We start from the raw sequence: 20751 nt of genomic DNA, 5'->3' as shown, positions 1-20751 counted from the left end.
AGTTTAGTTTTTTTAATGAAAAGATATTTTCGTTATTATTATTACTAAGTTTACGTTGACATTTCTATATACAGTAACTAATGATTCTCCTCGATTTGCCGCCCTTTGGGTAACTACCGCCCCCAAGTGACGCTCAATCTGCCTACCCCCACGGGACGTCACTGTCTACCTGTCATTTTTAATATGAGTGTTAAAATCTTACTCGAAAAAAGAATACAATATTGTGTCGTCAGACGAATTTGCTAAATTTTATGAAGCCATCGACATCGAAAGAACGTTTTTACGTAACTCATTTATTTTTTTAATATTTTTTACACACCTATTAATATGTCTTTGTACATGCAATAACTGCAATTTTATTAAATATTTTTCTTCTAAACTACTCTGTTTTTGTTAATCCTTGGTCCCGATTAAACAAAATGTATATGTATTTATATGCAAAGTTGTATCCGGACTTACGCGAATTCGACTTAAGCGATTTTCGTCGAACCCACCCATCGCGTAATTTCGGGGTATTACTATACTAAGTTATATTATAATATTTCATTGTTGTAAATTTCAGAGCAGCCATCGCTTCTTATGGGGCAATGTGTGTCCCGTAACTCCATGGCGCCGTATGCCGCCGTCCATCCCTACGACGCAGTCAGCATCTCAGGGCTTCAACTTCCTCTATCAGCCTTCGACGACTATGGGTATCGTACGGTAAGTCCATCCATATTAACTTTGCATATCTTTTTCAGGACTTCATGTATACCAATAGAGTAGGTACAGAACCATCTGTTAAGGTTTAAAAAAAATATATGCCACACCGCCCACTGTGTCTTAACGTATTTATCCGATTATTTACCGAGGAATGATGATGTTTTTTTGTATCGACTTTATGTCACGTGACCTCAGCATGTCTATCGCAATGTATGCAATATGATAGGCTCTGATGGTTAAATCTGAAATCTTTGCGGGTAATAATATTGTCTATGACTGCAGCTTTGTCCAAAATAATTAATAATTAGATAATTTAAAAAAAATATTTCTGTGCCATTCAATCACTAATACTTAGATTGATTTTAAAAATGTTTTTTTTTTTTTTTATATAAGTAATGATTTTTCATGTGTAGGATATATGTTTAGGAAAATACATAATTTGAGCTCATCGCTCAATTTTATGTCGTCAGTGAACTATTGAAATTTCATCGAGTGTGTCGTTGTAATTATTAGTGTGTACTTATTCATCAGTAGAAATATCGTATTATCTTCTTATTCCCGTATGTATACCTGACTAGTATGTTCTTTTTATCTGTTCTCCAAAGCCTACTTCTTTCCAAAAGTCACCCTTCGTACCTGCTAAACAGGGATGTATTGCTGCACTCAAACTAGTATCTGTGAATCTTCGACGTTCTATTTTTTACCAGGGCTTCACTTACCGGAAATCTTCCCATGGATAATAAAATAACTAATCTATCCGTTATTCTTTATTAATAAATCTATGGTCTTGATATAAGATTTGAATTTCGAAAACATGTTCTTTTTTTCTTATTTGTCTCGCCGAATACAAAGAAATATTGACCTATTTATTCGGTGACCTTATAAACACGAACATTACACGTTAATCCTATATAAAACGTACTTACCCATTTTTTGTTTAAATACGTAGGTACCCACAACTAATCCTCATATATGATAATAAAATACCCAGAAAATACAATTTTGTTTCCAGAGTTAGTTAACTAACTTATCACTGGGTAGGTACTATTGTATTCAGATGTAAAAAACACTCAACGTATTTGGCACGAATGAGATAAATTTAATGAAATAGCACACAAGTTTTCGAGAAAAAATTAGCCTTGACTTTACTCAGAAAAACTGTGTCAGTAGGTACAGCATAAGACAATTTTGTCAATAATATATCACTAGGCTTACATATATTATATATTTATATGTTTGAATTTTGTTTTTGTTACAAAATTGGAGATTTATGGAGCAAGGAAATAATGTGGGTTTGAAAAACCGTGTTATTATAATATTCTTTATTTGTTGTAACAGACAAAAGATTTGGTTTGTTTTTTATTTTGATTTTGAAATTCGATTCCATTATAAATCTTATATATTTCAACACCCTTGTTATATAGGGAAATAACTAAAAATTTGAAGGTTTTGAGTTAATAATGCCATTATGGTGTCTCAGGATTTTTCAATTCAATAAAAAATAATGAAAAATTTCTTCAACGAAAAACTTCAAAAATCGTAATGTATGGGTTGATTATTTGTTAAACTGTAAAATTGCATTGTGCATTGCTAAGTTTATTTAAACTAAATAAAAAAATAAACACATTTGGTTAAAAAAAAATCGTAGCTTTATCTTGGACTTAGAACAAAGTATTTTTAATTGTTTCTATAATCCATAATATAGAAGTAAGGTATCGAATTTTGTCTTTTATAGTTTATATGAGTTTTCCTACTGTTATTCTGCGGAACCCTAAGGACTATAATATAATCAAACATCGAAGAATACATGGTATACGTCGCCTAACTACATAATATTTTAATGTTATTATCCGACTATGTCCGATCCTAATAAGATCATATGGGCCTCCACAGAGTGGAGGTTTGTATTAACAGATTTTGTTTTTACGACAAATGGATGTCAGCCACTTGCTTAACCTATTAGGTCCATACTCTGACTCATACAAAAATTGAAAAACAATATGTGTGCTTGTCAGACCCAGGAGTCGAAGCTTCGACCCACGATACTATAGGCCGATGCGCGGCCAAATTAAACCGACGTGAAATAAATTAGCGCCGCGGGCGACTTTTTTACTACTCGTGGAGTAAATAAGTTTTACCTTCCAACCCGAGCCCCCAGACTAAAGCTATGTCACTCGCCCTTTTCAGGAGCCATAGCCTATGTTAACAATTGTGGTAAAAGTAGCTTAACGGGCTCATCTTCTTAGATAAGTATAAGAATATTATTTAATTTTGCGAATCAAAGTTTCGTTTGCGAGAAGAGTTTAAGAGAAAAACTATTTATTTCAGAAAGGATTAACAGTACAATATAAAATTAACTGTTATAAATTTTATAATGACGTCATTCCCGCGCTATAAACTGGATCACAATTTACCGTGAGACGAACTTTACCGTGATCCTAATTGCCATCACGTTAATTCGCAAAAAAATCAGCAACATTGACCGCCGCTGGGCGAACCGGAACGCCGACTCGCGAATCTGGTTCTAATTATTTCATTTAAAGGTGTTGTGATGTGCCCGACTGCACTTTTACTGTTGGGTCAATTTTATTCTGCACCTTGTTGACTTTCTGTTCGCCTAATAATTTATTATTATTTTAAGATGACCGTAAAAACGGTGATTTATTTTTTATCGACGATGGAGAATTTTCTTCTATTGTGATCGACTTTTCCGTGTCTTCTAATTGCCATTTTCGTGTTATTATTATTTTTTGTTTATTTAAAACTCAGATGATTATTATTATTTCGCAAACATTTTATACTCTCTTGGAGTGTTACTGAGCCCCGCTTGAGCTTATAATCCACGTGGTTTAATATAACTCCAGTAGGTACTGCCAACGGTTCCATGACAAAACAAAACAGTGACAAGACAGAACATGACAAAACAGAAAATGACGAAATAGAACATGACAAAACAGAACAGTGACAAAACAGAACAACGCCAACTATAACTATGACGTTTCAGGAAAAATATAAATTTAATGTTAAAATTGTCCTATCTCTATTATGTTGATAGATTTTTAATAGCACAGATTTTCAATACGCCATAATGAATCAAATTATATACCTAATTTCTGCATTCCTAATCGCTAGAAAGCCTCAAATAAACGGGACTTAACTCGGTGTTGCCGGTAAGTTTAGGATATATCATCTTAATCAATATAATATGTTCAAAATGATTGGGTGACTAGGTACAACGAAATAATGACCTAACCGAACCAACCTAACGTAACCTAAATAGATTCCACAAAAAATAATGTTTCATTTTTCCCCTGGCTGTTCTGTTTTGTCCGGTTACCACTGCCAACATATTGTTCACTACGGCTCCAAACTGGGACACAATGTTTGACCACCGAGAAAACTATGGCAAGCGTTGCAAATATATCTAATCTAAAACTAGGTACATATAGATATAGGGATGATCTAAATTCTAAACGATAAGGCAAGAGGTATCGATTTACTCTTTTGCACAAAAGGCAACGCTGGCAGCAGAAGAAAGGCTTTCAATTATTAATTTACTTGACTAACCTTGACTTTACTCAGATCTCTTTGCTAATCAGTTTACCTTGACGGATGCCAATCGGAGGGCATCCAATTAAACTTAGTTCAGTGTGTAACTTCATTAGCAATTTGAGATATAATCAGTTTATAGGTATCAAAGGATGAAGTAGGTTCAGATAAGTAACCATGTATATTTAATGTTTGTATAAATTATCTATCTCTGCGAATAAAGATCATGTTGATCACAAATTCTCAATTAAAATGTGTTTTATCTTTTAATAAATAATATATTGTATACTATCTAAATTAGTGTATTCTTTAACATCATCATTATTTCATGATGTTCTTAATTACTTATATATTATATACTTACAATACTATATATGTCAACTGATAACGGTTCATAATATATCTATAATAATGTTTCACTCTTAGTTAAATCCATGTGACAGTACGATTTCACGTCAATTAATTCAAAAATATCATCATTCTTTTCTTAATGAACTTCAACTGAGACAAAGTACGTAATGTAAAGAGTATGTACTATTCTAGTTCACATCCCTAGGTTGTGGCTGCTATTTTTTAACCCTGCTTAGTGATGAATAATGATTATCCTTTTTATTCTTTATTATGACGTATCTTTTGTTCATTATATTCCTTGTAGCGGCGATTTTTTGTGACGCAAATGACGCAATCGATTCATCAGAAGACTTGTTTCTTATTACTTGTTTCTTTATTAAACACCACAACAGGCCGTGAAGCCCAATAATAGTAGTAAAACTGCCAGGCTTGAGGAATTTACATATTAGATTATGTAAATATATTTTGACCTTACCGGAAATCGAACCCAGAACTTCGGGATGGAAGGCCAGCGCCTTACACACTGCACCACGAGAGCCGCCTTAGACTTAAAAACAAGAGGCCTCGAAATATTTTAAATCAACCATACAATAATTATTAAATTATACTTACTAAAATCTCAAAAACATGCGCGTTTCTCACAAACTGAGTCTAAAATATTACCCAATGTATAAAAAAATCTCTGCAACTGAACGTCAAAAGGGCATATTATAACATTATCTATATAACATGTATATATATTTGTACACAATCAAAATAAACTACTAATATTATTTTGTGACATCTGTCATTTCCAATAATAATTGGAGATACAAGTCTGTTTACTGGCAGCCAGGCGGGCGATTTTCATGGCCGATTTCATCAAAATTCATGAATTCAGGAATGATAACCTAACCTAACCTTAAAAATAATCCATTATATCGTCTATTTAAAAAAATTGTTTGCCGCTAGCTTCCACTAAATTAAATAGACAAGAACCTAATTGGATATAAACGAGTTACATTGTTATATTTTGGTTTTCATATTATTTTTTATCGTGGGGGGCCTAAAAATTGTGCTTCAGGTCTCCAAGTCCCTAAACCCGCCACTGCGCTCTATTCTGTAAAAAAAATATATATTGTGGACCGCTGTTTTAAATGAAATGAAATGAAAACAGACATCCGCAGACGTAAATAAAGATCATAGCATAAAAAAGTTAAGAGTACTTATTTTTTGTCTATTTTTCAAGACCGGAGAACATGTAAAAGGTGATCGTGGTAATAATTATGGCCTTTCCTTTTGCATTTTTTTTTGTGGAGATAGTCGATTCATGTTCGTGGCAAGAATCCATTATGATCTTGTTGACAAGTTGTCTACTCTACTTGAGCGTACTAAACTTTGATATAATTTTATTCGCAGCGGAGGAACTGGTTTTTCGAATTCACTTTTGATGAAGGTTCATAACATGCGAGATTTACCTCACTTTACCCATCTACGATCATGTGGAAACGATTTCATGGATGATACCGTATTTGTAATGAAATTATAATTGAGATAATTTCTACTTTATTATCCAGTTATGACCAGGTATATGCGTTGGAAATAACGATGCTAAAAATTCATTCCGAAGTCTTCTAAGTAGCAAGATAATACGACAGTGACCTCGAGACGCAGATATCAGTAGAATTACTGTTGGTAATTGGGAAGAATATTTTTTATGGTTTGGTGACACAGTCTCATATACCGGATAAGAAAGTTATACATGGTTAAAGTACCGTTTTTAAGGGCCCGGCTCAAGTGCAGTGTGAAGGTCGATAGTGAAGAATTTTTGGGAATTTTTGCGAGAGTGAATAACAATGTAAACAGGGAACGCAGAAATAATGGGAACTGAAATACATAACGAGTAAGGCGATAGCAGGTAACCGACTCGAGTAAGGAAGAATCCGGGTTAAACTTACACACGTGTCAATAATACGTTTTACGTCGAATACTGAAAACTGCTCTCGGTTTATGCATTTACGCACATTTAATGTTGGTGTATTACACACACCATTGCACGTGCATAATGCGTGCTTCATTTTCGTAGGACACTCACACATTCAAAATCCTGCTTCACCATGCGGCGTATTGAATATGGCCTATCGGTATTCTATTTATTATCTGTTCTGTGAATGTAAACTTTGTAGGAAATGTATATAATGATTATTAGGTTGACTACTGATGTCTCGTATCCATTTTTAACAATACCTTTGCCAGTATTACAATATTAGAAGAAAACAAGTATCTTAACCATGTAAACAAAGAGCATCGTCCATTTATATTTTAAATTTGGAAATTATATGACAGGAGTCTTATAGGTACGTATTTCGTATTGGGAATATTAAAGGAAGTTCGAATTTCAAATCAAATGATTGTACCTACGTGTGGTTGTATTGGTAACAATTTTCTTCTTATATTGGCAGCACCGAAAACAAAATGGTGGCTCACGTTTTAGTGTAAAGTATGTTACTTTATTTTACACAGCACTGCATTTCTTGGTGTTCTCCGTGATTATTCATCTTAAAAATAATGGTCAATATATTATATGATTTACTGTAGACTGCATGGCCCCCACATCTTGAAGCGGGCCCCTAGGTTAGGATCTTTGTCGGCACCCCCTACCTATCGCTAAGGATACAGACAGTGTGACGCTCCACAGTAGCATTTCCCAAATGGCGTTCACGGTAAAATTAAGGGTATATTTTAGTGTATTTTTTAAAACTTACATCCACTTGAATTATGAAGTTATCACGCAACGACGCAATTAAAAATTCCATCACACAACCACATATTTTAAAATATAATCATTAACAAAGGAAAATAGCGCCGCAGGCGAATTTTTTTACTGTATTAGAGCAAAATTGTGATGTGTGTTTATCTCACTTATTTGGTCGACTCGCCACGCCGGGCCCCCCATGAGCACGGGCCCCCATGCTAGAGCCCTGTCAGCCCCCCCCTTGTGGGGGCCATGGTTGACTGCCTACATACAATGAACGATGTAGATATTTCCACATGGTTCTTGTCTGTTTAGTGGAAGCCAGCGGCAAACAAATTTTGTAAATAGCCGATATACTGGATTATTAATTGTAAGGTTAGGTTAGGTTATCATTCTTGAATATTCATGAATTTTGCTGAAATCGGCTATGAAAATTGCCGCTGTTCCCGCCTGATTTCCAGTAAACAAACTGACTTGTACCTTCCACATATTATATTATAGCTCAATTTTATACATTTATGCGCCAATATGTGAGATAGCTACATGAAATATATGTATTACCTAAAAAATCTTAAATGATAATAGAATGTCGTATAAGTGTGAAGTTTTTCAATGCGAAGTCACTTGTAGCTTAATCATTATATTAGAGATCCTTTTTTTGCTTAAATTTCAAACATTTAGGCTCCATCGTTATAATAAGAACATTTTAATCAACATACATATTTGGTAATTTCAGTGATCGCTATGCTTAATAATAACAATAACATATATGATAATATAGAACCTATGTATAAATTAATATTAGTAGTTCACTGAAAGCCATTATTTCTTTAAAAAATAGAGACGCGTTACGTTTTATCATTCCTTATCAGTTGCAACAGGCACATAAGAGAAATGTTATCTACCTGCATGCTTGTATCAAATAAGAAGAATACATTTTTGACGACAAGATTTTTATCTTGTATCTTACTATTGTAAATATTTAATTTAGAATTATACAGCTCCCGGGATGAATTTGTTACGGTCTTGTAAAACAGGTTTTTTTTTACCACGTGACTATGAATATTGTGTTACAATTTCATTGTCATATAATTCAACCAACTTGCCCTAAATGTCAATGCAACCAATAAAGATGTTTAGAAAACTTACATCGCCATTGAGAAGATATTGTAAGGCGTAACCTGATATATAATATCAATTATATTGATATCTTTATGTTGGTATAATTTTATAGATACGTTATGATGTAGCTGTCATTATAATACGTAGGTATCCAATTACATCGTCAATTATATGCATATATTAACTTACATTATCTGCATATTTGAAGATACGTCCCGGAATTCTTGTCTTTTGTTAATTTGTCCTGGTTTGTAAATTAGTACGCATCCTATTTAAGAGCGTAGGTACATAAGTGAAGCGGCAAATAATTTTCAACAGTATGTGGAACGAAATTTCGGCCGCGTTGCCAGTCAGAGAGCGATAGTCGGCCTGTTTGCACGTCAATTTGTTCTGTATTGGCGTCGGAGGAAGATATTCTTAAATCGTAATCGTAAAGATGACTAAAAAACATTCCGCATGTACTTGAAAAAGAAAACATGTCAATGAATATACTATTATTATTACGAATATAATAATAAACATAACATTAAAAGGACGCATGTTGAATTTTTATGACAAATTATATTTCGTTCGGCTCGCGTCATTTGCACAATCCGCGCATCGCCTAGTCACGATCTTTTTAGACCATGCCTCAGCTGAGGTATAGCCTTAACCAGGGAACTCAAGAAATAATGGGAACTGAAATTCCTAACCGGTAAAGAGTAGCAGGTAACCGATTTCGAGTAAGGAATAACCCATAATAAACTTAAACACGTGTCAAGAATACGTCATACGTTGAATACTGACAACTGCCCTCGGTTTATGCATTGAAGCTCATTTAATATTGGTCTATTGCACGTACATAATGGGATCATTATCGTAGAACACTCACACATTCAAAACCCTGCATCAAAATGTAGTGTATTGAATATTGCCTATCGGAATTCTTTTTATTATCTGTTCTGTGCATTTAACCTATCAAGAATTTTAAGGGTAGAAATATTGTGATACCGAAGCGATTCGAAATAAAATTAAAAGTCCTTTTCACCGAAGTGGACATGTCGATGAAAAACCTCTTTTTTATAGCCATTAGGTATATAAAATATAAATTATAATGAAACTGATAACCAGATTACTAAGTGGTGGAATACACTGCAAGAAGCCGTGCGATGCGCGTACAGCGCAGGAAGTCTGAACGATCTCTGTGCACGACGCTGTGCGCAAAGCAAGTGCTTTTTACGCCTCTCGTGCCACGTATGTATCGCACGGCTACTCGCAGTGTGCTTCGTCGCTAATACCTCGCTTTCCCGAGATTTTCCCGTCAATGATAAGATGCAGAAATCGATATCTTTCGAGATGATGCATGATGACGTGACCAAAACATCACCCAACATAGCCTCTACATTTGAAACGAAGTCTTTCCAGCTGATGCGAAGCATGCATCTGTAGACCCACACTACAAAAACTTCAATTTTCGGAGCGTTTTCCTTGTAACCAACACAAGTGACGAGATCGCCTTTGTCGGGTCGAAAAGATCACGTGGCATATGAAAAAGCAGATTCTCTAAGTACCCTGGTGGCAAGTAAATACCTAAACTGCGTCACAACCATCAATGGTCACAGATGAATTAATAAATGCCGCTCATGTCCACATTTTCATGTCTCACTTCTGGACCACATAATAAATTTATTGTATGAATGAAATGTATGGTTAGCATACATAACCTTGTCATATTATTTCTTTTAACATTGAGTGTTTATTAGTCATGATTAATAACACAATCGTGTATCTATCTAAAATCTATATATAGCATCTGAGTACAAGATACCTTTTTGAGTAATTGTTATGTTTTCTCGTATTGAATAGGTACTATCACTTTCTAAGCCTTTCTATTACGGGCATTATTCGCAACGGAAACAGACTATATAAAAAATATTGCTTACCAATGAGATATGAAGACCACATTCTAATCACCAGGTACAAAAATCGCTCATACCTCATACACATGTTATCTTATTGTACTACTGTAATAGGCCAAAGTGAATGCAATAAATATTTTATATTGATTATTTCTAAATGAAAAAAAATATTGCCATTGTGGTGTCGGTATTCAATAATTATTTGTATAAGTATAAGAGATAGTTGCGATTGTTATTATGTGCGAATATTAACAAAAATTGATCTCTTTTTAGAAAAAGAGAAAATATATTTCCAATCGGACTTTGCCGAAGATGTTGAAAAAAAACTTTTTCTGTCTATAGAGCCTAAATTTATGAAATTGAAACAAAAAATAATTTCTAGTCTAGTGATTAAATTAGCTACAACTAAAGTTGCATTCCAAGTTCATTTTAACAAAACTTCACACTTTTATAATGAATGATATTCCAGCATAATTTCAGATCCCCCAATTAATTAATTACATACATGATTAGATGTGTATATTGCCAAAATAAGCCTTGAATCAAGCCCTCCGCATGAGCCGATTTTAGTGAGTAATGTTTTATCAAGTGCATAGCCAACACGCCAGTGTTGCCATAATATAATTTATAAAAACATCGCTTGTAAAATTATTACATTGGAATAAATATTCGATAGCTGGCAACACTACGACACGCACACATTCACACATATTTTCGAATAACCCAGGAAAGGGTCGCGGAGGAAGCGTGAAGGGGGCGACGCAAGTGCGTGAAAAATTTCGTCATGTTTTGAGGGACAAACACTTGCAATAGCTCTATCTATATTTTTCTATAATCTAAGCCTTGAATACTTCAATTCATACGATTAGATAGCGTATAATTAATACATAAGACTTAAATTCGACATTTCACTCGTATCACACACTGTCGTATCAAATCAGGCATTTTAAAATAAAATTTAACAATAAACACTTGTAGAAAAAAACTCCCTCGTCAATTTTATGTAGGTAGCCGAACACTTATAAGATAAATAATCACGTAAAATACCGAGAAAAGCGTACGTAGGTTATGTAGAAAATGCAATAACCTTCAAACTAGATCGCGAGCCGCCATTTTATTTTTGGGGCTGCCAATAGAAAAAGAAAATAATGTACTTGTTACCAATATAACCATCATACAGTCGTTTGATTTGAAAATGGAACTGCCTTCAAAATTCCTAATACGGAATACAGTCTCCTGTCAAGAGTCCAAATCCTGTTGGGACTTAACCCTTTTAAGACTAGCTGGTTCGATGCATTAGCAGAGGACAGAATAAGTCGAGAGTAATAGGGATAGATGGATGATAGTGATGATGATGAGTATAATCATGATATACACGAGAAAGTGAGCAATATTGGAGGTATTTTATTATCTTTTACAATTTATGCACATATATTATTAAGTAAGTACCTATGTGTATGTTATTTAAATATTTGAAAATACTTACTACCATAACTTTTCAATCCAGTCACGTTGAAAATAATTTAATATTTCGCAAAATATCGTATTGTATCGAAGAGATTGTGAATGGAATCAGGTAGGTAATACTTACCTGCTATATACAATCGGTGATCGTCGGTACTATAAATAATAGAATGTCTTTTTTACAACTTGTATGGTAGATATTTTAGAACGACTACAAAATTCCAGATATCTGTCATTTGCAATACAATAAAATAATACAAGTGCAAGTTTAGGGATGTTCAAAAGGAAACGAAACCATTAGTAAAATTAATATTTTTTTTCTTCTTACAAGCGAGTTCTTTAAGAAGTGCTTTATGCGTTAATTACATTGAGCTACTTTACGAGCTGTTTGTTGGCGAATTTAAAAGCGGGCGATTCAGCTACTGCGATTTTGATGATGACACACAAAACTTTCCATTTGCTGAGAAGCCAACAAGCTAGCGACTATTTTGACAGAACGTAGTTCGTTTTTATCGAAAGGTCGCTACTACGCTCTACTGCGCAAACGCAGTAGGCCCACACGCTGGCATGTAGTGTGTAAAGTTGACCGGCTTTCAACTTTTCTCGTGGATTGTTTACAATCTGCTTGTTAGCTTATTCGATGATGACACTGGGTGACTTTACAGGCAGATTGTAAATTCACCAACAAACAGCTCATAAATTAGCTCGATGTAATTGACGCATAAGTCAGTTTGGTTGCAGCTGAGATATTTTGCAATAAATAACAGTTTTCAAAATACTCTTACTTAGAAGTTAATTGGTGTATCTTTATTTTATTTCTTTTACATTATTTATGTATAATTAAGTTTTTGATATTTTGTTATACTTATTCAATTTTTGAATTAATTTTACTTTGATTTAAAAATGATTTTTTCAATTTACTTACGCTATTTCTACAAATTAAAATTTATATTTATTATGCTTACACGTCACAAAATATACGATACACAAAAAGAGCACAATTCTCTACACATATTGGAATTAAAATCTTAAATTCGTAAAAATGCGATTTACCCTGCAAATACAGGAATGTTATATGTCACCTATTGTATTAATTTACTACATACAATTTATTATTAAGGTTATACCTCAGCTGAGGCGTGGTCTAAAAAGATCGTGACTAGGCGATGCGCGGATTGTGCAAATGGCGCGAGCCGAACGAAATATAATTTGTCATAAAAATTCAACATGCGCCCTTTTTATGTTATGTTTATTATTATATTCGTAATAATAATAGTATATTCATTGACATGTTTTTTTTTAAGTACATACGTAAAGTATTTTAGTCATCTTTACACGATTTAAGCATATTTTAATCCGACGCCATGACAAAACAAATCGACGTGCGGACACCTCGACTATTGCTCTCCGAATGGCAACGCGGCCGAAATTTCGTTCCACATACAATTGAAAACTATTTGCCATTTCACTTATGTACGTTCTTAAGTATTTTTTTTTTCCGACCATATCCAATCCTAACAGGATCATATGGGCCTCCGCAGAATGAAGGTTTGTATTAACAGAGTTTTGTTTTTTACGAGAAATGGATGTCAGCTACTTGATCAACCTATTAGGTCCATACTCTGGCTCATACACAAATTGAAAATCAATATGTGTACTTGCCAGACCCAGGATTCGAACCTGGGACCCACGACGCCAAAGGCCAACGCTGAAGCCGCGCGGCCATCGTGGGTGAAATTAAGTAATTAATTTCAATTAAATATTTCGGCCATCAAAAAATACATTAGGTACTTATAAGTAAAGGCAGACCATTCACTGATAACAGGTGATGGATAGATGAAGAAAGGAGTATAATAAAAAAATATAGTACTTACATGAGGTTTTTAATCCAACACTGCTTACACAACTGATTGAGTGCTCCAGTTTGTACAAGATTCTATTTTGAGCACTGGTAACAAAAATATAATATTATGTTTTGTGATGTCCTTAATCACATCGATAAAATCGACGTTTTGCAGTCGTGTCGAATTTGTATGTGCGACTCACCTAAAGTTTTTCTACAGATATATTATTAATTGCTTCTGCATCATAAAACAGGATAATTTGAACCGCCTCGTATAAGTCGATACCGTTGTCGCATCGTCTCGAACAAGATCACACGTCTTCCTCACGTCGATGTAATTTATTGCACTTGCCCGATATGTACGTGTTTCTTCTTTCTCCAGAATTTTAATATTTGGTACAGCATCTCGTTGGCTTACATTTAATTTCCTTTTTGCCGCCATAAATCTCATTCGGACTTTATAGCGAACATTGTTTTACTTTCAAAACCTCGAAGCGATTCGAAATTAAAAGTCCTTTTCACCGAAGTGGACATACGCAAAGATGTCGATGAAAACCCTTTTTTATGGAAATAGAGCCATTATTTAAAATATAAATTGTACTAAAACTGATAACCAAAATCTCGAAAAGATGTGAGTTTTTCACGATCGAAGAATTGAAACATTTTAACAGTAGCCAAATTTTATCACCGAATTTAGTTATTTTTTCGCAAGGGTGCATCCAAATTTCACTTACTTTAAACCGTCAGTTAGTAATTTTAATGATTTAATTCGTTTTACATTCGCAGCAATCATCTAGATTTATTTTTCAATACCGTACTGAGATAAAATTCCTTGCATTAGTATTGCAAGCTTTAAAATAAGTATTTAAAAAAAACTATCATTATTAAAATACCCCATCAAAATAAAAGAACACGAAAACAAAACACCGAGATTTGAATTCTATTTAAAAACAACAGTTCTGTCAATACTATAGCGAATAATAACTTTTATCTAGTTGACAATACATAATTTTTAAATTACTCAAATTCTTTATTTTTTAGAACGAATGTGCTTACTGACAAATAATATACGAATATATTCAAATATCGAATGTAATTCCCTCAACAAAATTCGTCGCTGTATGATTGGTTTGTCGAATAGACCAAATGTAAAATGTTCAGGAGACGGAAAACAAATTACATTATCCTATATTTAAATACATGGAGGTATTTAAATTGATGTTTTTACAGCATATGAATGCTGTTTTCATTACAAAGCAATTTAAAGAAAAGTATGGTTCTGGTCCATTTAGATACAAAAAATCATTCTGCATTAAAAGGTCGATTTCGACACAAACGGATATTCGACAAACCAATCATATAGCGACGAAATGTCTACCATATTTGCAATTTAAAATGAGGTAATGACATTATTAATTTCATTTAGGTAGATGTCGTCTGGAGTAATCCAAATTGTAGTTTTGTCACCCTTACATTCTCTAATATTTGTTTAATTAAATTAAGCCTTAAATAAAAAAAATACAAAAAAATCTTTCTCTTATCCTTCGAATGTTTAGCAATCCAAGAATTGGATAGTTGCTGCTGAGACATTTTTATATCTAAACAATTGATGTTTCACAATATCACCTTTTGTGCCTCGGGATACGCCAGATTAATACCGGATGTGATATGATACGGTTGAACATTATTTAATTGTATGTAATATATGCCCATATTTAGGTAGGTATATACTATTTTATTATTTTTATTCCACGATATTAAGCAGAAAACACACATGAGGTGGCATACCTATGTAACGAATTTTGCGAGAGGCATAAAGTAGATAGACAACATATTTTTACATTTTCGTCTAGACGTCACGAAGAATCGATTCGCGAAAATTATAAATTGATAGAATCAATAAAATAATTAATATGATGCGTGTGGGGTCTCTTCTTTATTCAAATCTGACCCGCGAGTTCCTTCCTCGCTGTCATACTTAGGGTCAAGCTACACGGCGCTGCAAGGTGCAGCAAATTATAGTGGATTTTGCCTGATTCCAAATGAAATCAAACAAGATTTTCTACCGTCTGCGTCAACTATCGTGCCATTGGCTCGCAGTATTAGGTCACCTTATATTTTGGATGGCCCACGATGGCCGCGCGGCTTAATCGTCGGCCTATAACGTCGTGAGTCCCAGGTTCGCATCGTGGGTCTGGCACAGTAAGTACACATATTGTTTTCCAATTTGGGTATGAGACAAAGTATGGACCTAACAGGTTGAGGTCGTAAAAACAAAACCTGTTAATACAAATCTCCACCATGTGGAGGCCCATATGATATTAGTAGGATCGGATATGGTCGAAAAAAATATTTTTTGGATGAGTGATTGAACCGCTCCAAAAATTGACGTTGTGCGCAAAATAGTTTTCACCTCTCACGCCTCGCGCGCATCGCACGACCACTCGCAGTGTGCTTTGTCGCTTAGAGGGAGTGATAATGGCCGCCTCTTTTTTTCTGTATCCGCTATGAATGCATTAAATAAAAATGTGGTAAAAAGTGTGACTCTGAATACAATTATTTCATGACGTGTTTTTCTTCTTCGATACCTTAACAGAAGTGAAATTCCTAAGGAGATTAATTCTGTTTACGTATTGTCCGAACGCATTGAAATAAAATAAATTATTTCACACAGGTACGAGCCGGCCGGTGAAAGGTGCCTGGCCTACATAAGCGACAATCAAAACTCCGATCTGACTGCACCTTATCTTATTCCTTTTATGAATTGAATCTAAAATGCCTCCACTACATTTGGAATAAAAAATAAATCAAATAAACAAATAGGTACTTACCTAATAATATGGCATTTCCTTTTGGCGGATTTTATCGCAGATATGCACTAAAATTAGTAATTGCCACATACCTAATAGTAATATTGAAATTGGCAAAAATACAATAATATTAGCTAGTTTTATATATTTAATCACCTATATGATTTCCCGGGATAATCAATTATTATCAATGAGAAGGTTTTAAGACGAGCCAATCAAGAGAATTTATAGCCAATATAAACCGCGAAAAGGCTGCATACTTCGGCCATATTTCCCACGATGAGAAAACGTATGATTTATTCCAGCTATTAATGCACCCATACCAGCTGGTGTGTAGAGAAACCGTATCTGAGGCCGTGGGTTACGAATTCGATTCCTTGTCCAGAGAAGAAAAAAAGGCATGTTTTGTATTTTCAATGTGTATTATTTGATCCTGTACATTGTACATGTACCTACTCCAATGGGTTGGTTGGGGGCAGGGGACACAAAAATAATGGGACGTGGGTTGCCTTCTGGATGTGGCCATAACAAGGTTTAATTCTCGAGCGTGGAGAAATAAAGTATGCATTAAAGTCGTCCCGTAAACGTAACGTGCATTCAATATTGGTAATATTTGAAAACATTCAGGCGGACTTTGTATAGCCTTGTCGTCTTTGAGTCATAAATCGAAATGAGTTTCAAAACTGGTGACTGGCTTTTCCATTGCTATTTTTTTAATCTTTTATGTGGTTGGGGGCGTCGCTGGTTCACCATATAAGATTTACGCGAAACCAAACTTTGTACCATGTCAGTCGTAGCGATTCTAATTATGCACAAACTCTTTTATTCGGCGCTCTTGCTTAAATTACAATATGTATTTCTCCACCGTTGATTCTTTTAATAATTCACCTGTTTCATTTAAACGCGCTATCTCTAAAATTTTGTATATATATACTTAATTTTTTTTTTAAATTTACTTTTTTGTGTATAATTTAATTATTCATTATTCTTCCTAATTTTTCTCATGTAATTTTCTTATGCAATTTCTTTATATTCATATTATTCTTACTCTCTATCTTATTAAGCTTAAATATATTATAATTTATACATGGCAACTTTTCTGGTTGCAATAACTTTTCATTATTATATGTAATCAATATGTAACTATTTGTTTCCTTAATACGTTGGACGCGGAAGACGCACCTGGCGCGTAATGACCAGGCGGCCGATCGATGTAATTAACGTGCATTTTAAAGGGGGCAATTAAAAAATCATTACCTACTCAGCAGCGAATGAGTTTTAATAAATGAAATTAAATAAAAAATAAATAAAAATAAGTGATATAAACACAGTGAATTAGTGAAGTAATATAATAGATGTGTTGTGAATAGATAATTTAACAATTACTAAATAATTGTTAAAATATAAATACACATAGGTGTTGTAAATAATTCATAATATATTATATAAAGAATTTATTAATGGTATGTTCACCTTAGATTAAAGATGTAAAATAAGTTGTCCGTACCTGTCTACCAATCTTAATTTCGATTATAAACCAACCTCCCGAGTATTGGATCATTGGACAATAAACATGCATAGTCACTGCAAGCCTGGGATGGTGGAAGTAGATAATGTAATTTGTTTCCATCATTTGAAACTCGCCTGAGAAATGAGGACAGTACACTCCTTTGACTTCAATGTTTTATAAGTACTTTTCTCAAAGGTTAGTGAGAATGGTCGTACTTACCTTCATGTGAACGGAATAAATTTATCTATTGTTTGTAACACTGCTTGTCGTTTCACATTGGTATATATTATTTTCTTGTTTGTATATGATAAAGTAATGTATAACAAAAGCTAAAATTATTGTTCGCTTTTAATTGTGTAAACATAATATAATATTTAAATAACTATTTATTTTATTCAACGAATTATTCACCTACTTTGATTTAAAATACTAAAGCCGATCGCCAATAGTAGCTCAATTTGGAAAACGCTTCAGAGAGTATTAAGAGCAATTAATTAAAATTTGTCGCAATTAAGTATGACGCCTTTAGCATAGTGGTATACCTATGTGCATGGGCGCGAAACCCGAGGGTGTCTTACTTTTTTCAAAAAGATTTTTTTCTATTGGTTAGGCCATCCTCCCACGGCGCAACTTATGTCCGTCGGAACTGAAACTAAAATTCCAGCCAGTATCTAGCTAATGTATTTCAATGGCGGCTCGCTGACGGCGAGACCGGAATCTCTCAGCTTCAAAACGGTCGCGAAGAGATGCGACATGCTAGTCGCGCGGTCTCTGAAGTTTCCAGTCACCGTAAAACAGTGGTACCAACATCATTAGATTTCGGTGAAAAATAATATTTTCTTACCAAAATTGGTAGCACTTCGTAAAGCCGCTAGCGTCATATCGTAAAAACCGAAACAATCAGAGACGTCAAAACTCAAAAGTACAAGATGAGCGAAGCGAGCATGTTTGTATTTTCTTTTTGAATAGCAGGAGTGATGATCCTAATAAGCTCGAGGTAGCTTTCCTTGGACATTCTATAGAAAGCCAGAAATTTGGAATCGGTTTCTTGCAGTTCCTTTGCAGCAACAAATAGTCTGCAGTTTATGTTCCTTTATATATAAGGATGAATCCAATATTTTCTTTTATTTTGACTCCTGTATTTGTTGTATTGATACAAAACCAAAGTCTCCTCGTCGCTTGACCCGCTCGAAGACATTGTGTGTTAAATATTAACTTAAATTAAAATAACCTAATAAGCGCGCGTGTTTTGTACAACACAGCTGATAGTCCAGTTTGACAGTTTGAGGTTATGTGATTATTATTTCAACTGAGTTTCAGTAGCGCCGTGTGCGAAGCATCACATTGGCCAGTTTATGAGATCCTTCACAAACCAGTTCTGTCAGATTTCAGTTGCGCCGTGGGAGGAGGGCCTTATGATAAGTATATTTTCTCGGAAGTATTTTCAAAATTATGTATGTTCAATAATGTAATATGTTTGTAATAAACTATTTCTTTTATTCAACGAATAAGACACAAGATTTGAGAATGTTACATTCTATATATGTAGGTACTGAGTATACATAATTTTTGTCGTATTTTTTTCTCTTCAAAATGATTTTTTCTTGGGTGTATATGCATGAGATGTTTTCAAATTATGTAAGTATTATTCAAATAATGTTTGTCATTTTTGTAGTAGGTAGGTATTTGCTAACACCTAGGCCTGGACAACAACGAACCATAAGTGCGTGTGAGAAAGCATTCGGCGCGTATATAAATCTACGCAATATGCGTTAGAGTAAGGTAGAATTTCTAAGGCTGAATTAAATATTTTTTGTACATGTCGCCGGAAAATATTGATTTGAATAACTACTGTGATTTAAAAACTGCGAGCACATGTTGCTTAAATTTATTGTTTTTATGTTAAATATAAAGTTAGTGGTAATTATTTTGAGTTAATTTAGTAGATAATATGGTAAACTATGTTGTGTTTACATTTGATAGTCGTACTGAGAAGTAATATGATGGTATAACGTTTCATAGTTAAGTTAACAATAAAAAAGAGGTTCTACTGTGTGTTATACGCAAAAAGCACGGCGTCATTTTTCCGAACAATACCCACGGCCTTTATATTATTTCTCTCAGGTCTAGTGTGTATTTTATTGCCTTCAACATAATATTATTGTCTAGTGTCGTAAATATCATACAAATTGCACATTTAAAAAGCTTGCTTGTAATACGATTTTATTGACAATAAACTGTGGCGATTGAACCATTTAAAAGGGTTGGTTTGACTTGGAAGCATGTCTTTATCGTCCTCTCCGCTCTAGCTAGTCACATACCATAAGTGTTTTTAGGTTGTCATTTGTTTCTTGATTTCGCTGATGATTGATACAAACCTTTACCTCGGGTCATAGATTCTACAGCTTTTACAAATTGAATTTTGATTTAATTAAACTGCCAATAACTATTACGTTAAATACCATTAAATTTGTGCAACAGCCTGTGTTGTAGGTACAAATAATTTAGATGATGTGAAGTATTTTGATTTATGTAAATGAGTTACTACTTTAACAAGAAGTGGCAATCATTAATTTAGCGTGGATCAAGGTTGGAATAATGAACACAGTTTAATTCAACCGTGTAAAAAATGCAATAGGTACTTAAATTATGGTACGCCTCCTACGTAATCAAAGGTAGTTTGAGTAAATCTATTGTATACTAAAGAATTGTCATGGAAATAATTATAATTAGTAATAGAATGCACAACTAGTGATTGCAATACCAGT

General features: G+C 33.9%; 1 protein-coding gene across 7 annotated transcripts in view; it reads left to right on the top strand.

The window, feature by feature from the left end:
* LOC147078982 (uncharacterized) overlaps window positions 1–20751 on the top strand; it is a 274685-nt gene that overhangs the window by 21301 nt on the left and 232633 nt on the right. For all 7 annotated transcript variants that reach the window (XM_085951899.1, XM_085951906.1, XM_085951928.1 and 4 more), the window contains one exon: window positions 563–702. In XM_085951899.1, the coding sequence (XP_085808025.1) occupies window positions 580–702 (123 nt within the window). In that variant the 5' untranslated portion in view covers window positions 563–579. The remainder of the gene's footprint in view (window positions 1–562; window positions 703–20751) is intronic.

Source organism: Rhyacophila brunnea, unplaced genomic scaffold, assembly GCF_057557595.1.
Source record: "Rhyacophila brunnea isolate RB1 unplaced genomic scaffold, BYU_Rbru_1.0 scaffold_10, whole genome shotgun sequence".
In the NCBI taxonomy this organism is placed as follows: domain Eukaryota; kingdom Metazoa; phylum Arthropoda; class Insecta; order Trichoptera; family Rhyacophilidae; genus Rhyacophila; species Rhyacophila brunnea.
Note: the sequence above shows the minus strand (reverse complement) of the source record. Positions and strands in the feature narration are given on the sequence as shown.